The sequence below is a fragment of the Leptonychotes weddellii genome, chromosome 9 (assembly GCF_054177405.1).
Source record: "Leptonychotes weddellii isolate Sample4059 chromosome 9, ASM5417740v2, whole genome shotgun sequence".
Taxonomy (NCBI): domain Eukaryota; kingdom Metazoa; phylum Chordata; class Mammalia; order Carnivora; family Phocidae; genus Leptonychotes; species Leptonychotes weddellii.
Window position 1 is genome coordinate 106,356,901 of NC_138377.1, and position 5,911 is coordinate 106,362,811.

The window sequence follows — 5,911 nt, forward strand, 5'->3', positions numbered from 1 at the left end:
CAAATGTAGTTCTTTTGGGATACCTGGGTGGTTCAATCATCTGCCTTTGGCTCAGGTCATGATCCCAGGGTCCTGGGATCGAGCCCTGCCTTGGGCTCCCTGCTCAGTGGGAAGTCTGCTTCTCCCTCTGCGTCTCCCCCTGGCTTGGGCTCTCTCTTGCTCACTCTCTCTTAAATAAATAAAATCTTAAAAAAATTTATGTCTTTTATCCATTTTGAGTTTATCTTTGTGTATGGTGTAAAAAAGTGGTCCAGTTTCATTCTTCTGCATGTGGCTGTCCAGTTTTCCCAGCACTATTTGTTGAAGAGACTGTCTTTTTTCCATTGGCTATTCTTTCCTGCTTTGTCAAAGATTAGTTGATCATAGAGTGGTGGGGCCATTTCTGAGTTTTCTATTCTGTTGCACTGATCTGTCTGTTTTTGTGCCAGTACCATACTGTCTTGATGACCATAGCTTTGTAATAGAGCTTGAAGTCCAGAATTGTGATGTCTCCAGCTTTCCTTTTCTTTTTCCAGATTGCTTTGGCTATTCGGGGGTCTTTTGTGGTTCCATACAAATTTTAGGAGTGTTTGTTCTAGCTTTATGAAAAATGCTGGTGGTATTTTTTTTTTCAGGTTTAAAAGTAAAGCATGAGAAGTCAGCACCTGCGAAATTTTATTTATATAAGAGAATAAAAATATCTATTTTAAAAGGATTGATTTAAACTTAGGTTTTTCAGCTTTTCCTGTTCCTTGAATATGAAACTGCCTCCAACGCAGAAAGATTTAAGATAGGTAATTATTAAATAAACCCTCTTTACCTTCCCCCTGCAAAAACACAGAGCCAAGTTCCCCATTTTCTTTATGGTAAACCAGATTATTTTCAGTGAAGAATACTGGCAACTGCATGAAGCAGATGATCAGATATGTCGGCAGGAAGGTATGAGCTGTACAATGGCATTACAGAAAGTCCCCAAAGAAAAGAAGATGGTAAAAACAATAGAAAAATAATAAAACACAAACAAAATAAGAAAATGCCCAGTATTTACAGCCTCCCTCTGAAACGTGACCTATGTTCTAACTTCAGCATAAAACAAAACCAGAGAACATTTCTCAATGGGTATCACAGATGAAGCTGGTGCAAGCCAGTTTGGGGGGACACATTCATTCCAAGAAGGGAGAAATGCACAGTTAACAACTTGCTGGAATTATAACCATGTCTTGGTCTTCTTGCAGTTCTGTTACTAAAAATGACACACAGTAAATGATCCAATGTGGTCTTACAGAAATGGCTTGTCACCACGTTTCAGAACAAACTATTCAGAGTCACAAGCACTGGGTCTGGGAAAGCAGAGGTGGATGGCCGCACACTCAGGTGAGGGATATGTATCTTTGTGAGGTTGGAGGAGGGAAGCAGGGCTCTACAGCCTGGAAGCTTCTGCACTAATGAGTCTTCTAATAGCTCGTGGTTTTTTGTTTAACTTCAGATCAATCCTGTGTTGGTTTTTATTCTTTCGTTTTTTACGGCTGACATGATGACCCCCTAAGGAAGTAGAAGAAGCAGCCTTCTGAGGCTTCACTCCCTGCACAGATCCATCCAGGTCCTCAGGGTCCTCCTGGTTGGGCTCATTCTCCTGATTGTGGAAGTCTGGAGAAGTATCACTTTCCGTCCCACTTCCTGGCTCCCTCTTTTCAATGAGCTGATCCTGAACTCCTGCCAATGCACTTACTGCAGCTGCTGAAGTAACTGAGGATTTACTGAAGAGCCGCTCAGCTTCCTTATACTTCCGGTTCATTTGATCATTTTTGCTATTGGAGTTTTTCTGGTTGGTCAGATACCGATCCCAGCCACGAATAATATTGACATACATCTGAGTGTCTTCCAGGTAGCTTCCTTCAAAAGCATAGATCTGTCTCTCCAAGTTTGCCAGTGTTTCCGCCAGCTCCTGCTTCCACTTCAGGAGCTCCGCCAGCTCCTGCCGGGTGTCTGGGATCTGCGGAGGCGCCGCCTTGTTGTGCATCACCATGTTGGGCTTGCAGGTGGTATTTTGATAGGGATTGCATTGAATGTGTAGATTGCTTCAGGTAGCATAGACATTTTAACAATATTTGTTCTTCCAATCCATGAGCATGGAATGTTTTTTCCATTTCTGTGTGTCTTCCTCAATTTCTTTCATAAGTATTCTATAGTTTTCAGAGTACAGATCCTTTACCTCTTTGATTAGGTTTACTCCTAGGTAGCTTATGATTTTTGGTGCAGTTGCAAATGGGATCAATTCCTTGATTTCTTTTTCTGCTTTATTATTATTGGTGTATAGAAATGCCACAGATTTCTGTACATTGACTTTATATCCTGCGACTTTGCTGAATTCATGGTTTAGTTCTAGCAATTTTTTGATGGAGTCTTTTGGGTTTTTTACATAGAGTATCATGTCATCTGCAAATAATGAAAGTTTGACTTCTTTCTTGCCAATTTGGATTTTTTTTATTTCTTTTTTTTTCTGATTGCTGAGGCTAGGTCTTCCAGTACTATGTTGAATAACAAGTTGAGGGTGGACATCCCTGTCTTGTTCCTAACTATAGAGAAAAACTCTCAGTTTTTCCTCATTGAGGATGATATTAGCTGTGTGTTTTTGGTATTTGGCCTTTATGATATTGAGGCATGCTCCTTCTATCCCTACTTTCCTGAGGGTTTTTATCAAGAAAGGATACTGTATTTGTCAAATGGTTTTTCTGCAACTATTGAGAGGATCAAATGGTTCTTGTCCTTTCTTTTATTAATTAAGGGGCAGAGGGATGTGATGTATCACGTCAATGGATTTGCAAACATTGAAGCACACCAACAGCCCAGAAATAAATCCCACTTGACCATGGTGAATCATTCTTTTAATGTACTGTTGCATCCTATCAGCTAGTATTTTGGTGAGAATTTTTGCATCCATGTTCATCAGGGATATTGGCTGTAATTCTCCTTTTTAGTGGGGTCTTTATCTGGTTTTGGAATCAAGGTGATGGCGGCCTCACAGAATGACTTGGGAAGATTTCCTTCCATTTCCATTTTTTGGGAATAGTTTTAAAAGAAGAGGTATTTACTCTTCTTTAAATATTTGGTAGAATTCCCCTAGGAAGTCATCTGGCCCTGGACTTTCGTTTGTTGGGAGATTTTTGATTACTGATTCAATTTCTTTGCTGGTTATGGGGCTGTTCAAATTTTCAATTTCTTCCTGTTACAGTTTTGGTAGTTTATGTGTTTCTAGGAATTTGTCCGTTTCTTTCAGATTGTCTAATTTGTTGGCATATAATTTTTCATAATATTTTCTTACAATTGTTGTATTTCTGTGGGTTTGTTTTGATCTCTCCTATTTCATTCATGATTTTATTTATTTGGGTCCTTGCTCTTTTCTTTTTCATAAGTGATTTATCAATTTTGCTAATTCCTTCAAAGAACCAGCTCCTACTTTTGTTGATCTGTTCTATTGGTTTTTTTTGTTTGTTTCTATATCATTGACTTCTGCTCTAATCATTATTATTTCCCAGGTTCTGCTGGCTTTATGCTTTATTTGCTTTCCTTTTCTAGCTCCTTTAGGTGTAAGTTTAGGTTGTGTATTTGAGACCTTCCTTGTTTCTTGAGAAAGGCTTGTATTGCTATACACTTCCTTCTTACGACTGCCTTTGCTGCATCCCAAAGGTTTTAGACTGTCATGTTATCATTTTCATTTTCTTCCTGTATTTTTTTAATTCTTTTTTAATTTCCTGGTTTATTATTTTTTAATATTTTATTTATTTATTTGAAAGAATGAGTGAAAGAAAGAGAGCACGAGCAGAAGGAGGGGCAGAGGGAGAGGGAGAAGCAGACTCCCCACTGAGCAGGGATCCCAAGGTGGAGCTTGATCTCAGAACCCTGGCATCATGACCTGAGCCGAAGGCAGATGCTTAACTGACTGAGCCACCCAGGTACCCCTAATTTCCTGGTTTAACCATTCATTCTTTAGTAGGATGTTCTTTAACCTCCATGTGTTTGTGATCTTTCCAAATTTTTTCTTGTGGTGGACTTCAAGTTTCATAGCAGTGTGGTCAGAAAAGATGTATGGTATGAGCTCAATCTTTTTGTACTTCCTGAGGACTGATTTGTGACCCAGTATATGATCTATTCTGGAGAATGTTCCATGTGCACTTGAAAAGAATGTGTATTCTGCTGCTTTAGGAAGAAATGTTCTAAATATATCTGTTAAGTCCATCTGGTTCAGTGTGTCATTCAAAGCCATTGTATCCTTGTTGATTTTCTGCTTAGATGATCTTTCCATTGCTGTGAGTGGGGTGTTAAAGTCCTTTATTATTATTGCATTATTGTCAATGAGTTTCCTTATGTTTGTTATTAACTGATGTATATAGTTGGATGCTCCCAAGTTAGGGGCATAAATATTTACGATTGTTAGATCTTCTTGTTGGATAGACCCCTTTATTATGATATAGCACCCTTCTTCATCTCTTATTACAGTCTTTGGTTTAAAATCTAGTTTATCTGTATAAGGATGGTTACTCTGGCTTTCTTTTGATGTCCATTAATATGATAGATAGTTTTCCATCCCCTCATTCTCAACTGGAGGTGTCTTTAGGTCTAAACTGAGTCTCTTGTAAGCGGCATACTGATGGGTCTTGTTGTTTTATCCATTCTGATGCTCTATGTTTTTTGATTGTAGCATTTAGTCCATTCACATTCAGAGTAATTATTGATAGATATGAATTTAGTGCCATTTTATTCCCTGTAATGTCACTGTTTGTGGAGAGTTTCCTCTGTTCCTTTCTAATCATTGCTGCTTTTGGTCTTTTTTTTCCCACTCAAAGGGTCCTCTTTAATATTTCTTGCAGGGTTGGTTTGATGGTCATGAACTCCTTTCATTTTTGTTTGTCTGGGAAGCTCTTTTCTCTCCTTCTGTTCTGAATGATAACCTTGCTGGATAAAGTATTCTTGGCTGCATATTTTTCCCATTCAGCACACTGAATGTATCTTGCCACTGCCTTCTGACCTGCCAAGTTTCTGTGGAGAGATCTGCTGCAAACCTCCTCTTTCTTCCCTTGTAGGTTAGGGATTTCTTTTCCCTTGCTGCTTTCAGGATTCTTTCCCTATCTCTATATTTTGCAAATATTACTACAATATGTATTTTTGGCCAGCTTTTGTTTGTTTTGAAGGGAGTTATCTTGCTTGCTGGATTTGGATGTCTGTTTCATTCCCCAGATTAGGGAAGTTTTCAGCTATAATTTGCTCAAATAACCTTCTGCCCCCTTTTCACTGTGTTCTTTTTCTGGGACTTCTATGATATGAATGTTACTACTCTTTATAGAGTTGCTGAGTTCCCTAAGTCTATATTTGTAATCCAATACTCTTCTTTCCCTCTTCTTTTTGGATTCATTATTTTCCATAATTTTATCTTCTATATCACATTCATTCCTCTGATTCTTCCATCCTTGTGGTCATTACCTGCAGTTGGTTTTGTATCTCAGTTATAGCATTTTTTATTTTGGCTTGACTAGTTTTTAGTTCCTTTATCTCAGCAGTAGGGATTTGCTAGTGTCTTCTATGCTTTTCTCAAGCCCAGCTAGTATTCTTATGATTGTTGTTTTAAATTCTAGTTCAGGCATATTACCTATATCTGTTTTGATTAGATCCCTGGCCATGACCTCTTCTTGTTCTTTCTTTTGGGGTGAATTCCTCTGTCTTGGCAATTTGTCTAGGTCACTGTTTTGTGTGTGTGTTAGGAAAGCCTGTTATATTTCCTGCTTCTGAGAGTAATGGCTATATTAAGAAGAGAACCTATACTGATCAGTGCCTGGTGCTTCAGGAAATGTTTCAGAGTATGCACTCTGCTATTGTGTTTTGGCTGCTCTTTCCCTCAGGTCAGTCCTCTGCAGTTTCTCCTTGCCTGCTGTGGGAA

The 5,911-nt window shown here is 38.7% G+C and overlaps 1 protein-coding gene across 1 annotated transcript; it reads right to left on the reverse strand.

Moving 5' to 3' along the window:
- Nucleotides 1–891: 891 nt before the first annotated feature.
- LOC102750989 (chromatin modification-related protein MEAF6) lies at nucleotides 892–2,031 on the reverse strand. The gene has a single exon (XM_031023861.2). It carries the CDS (start codon nucleotides 2,003–2,005, stop codon nucleotides 1,400–1,402), a length of 606 nt encoding a protein of 201 aa, XP_030879721.2. The 5' UTR covers nucleotides 2,006–2,031; the 3' UTR covers nucleotides 892–1,399.
- Nucleotides 2,032–5,911: the final 3,880 nt, after the last annotated feature.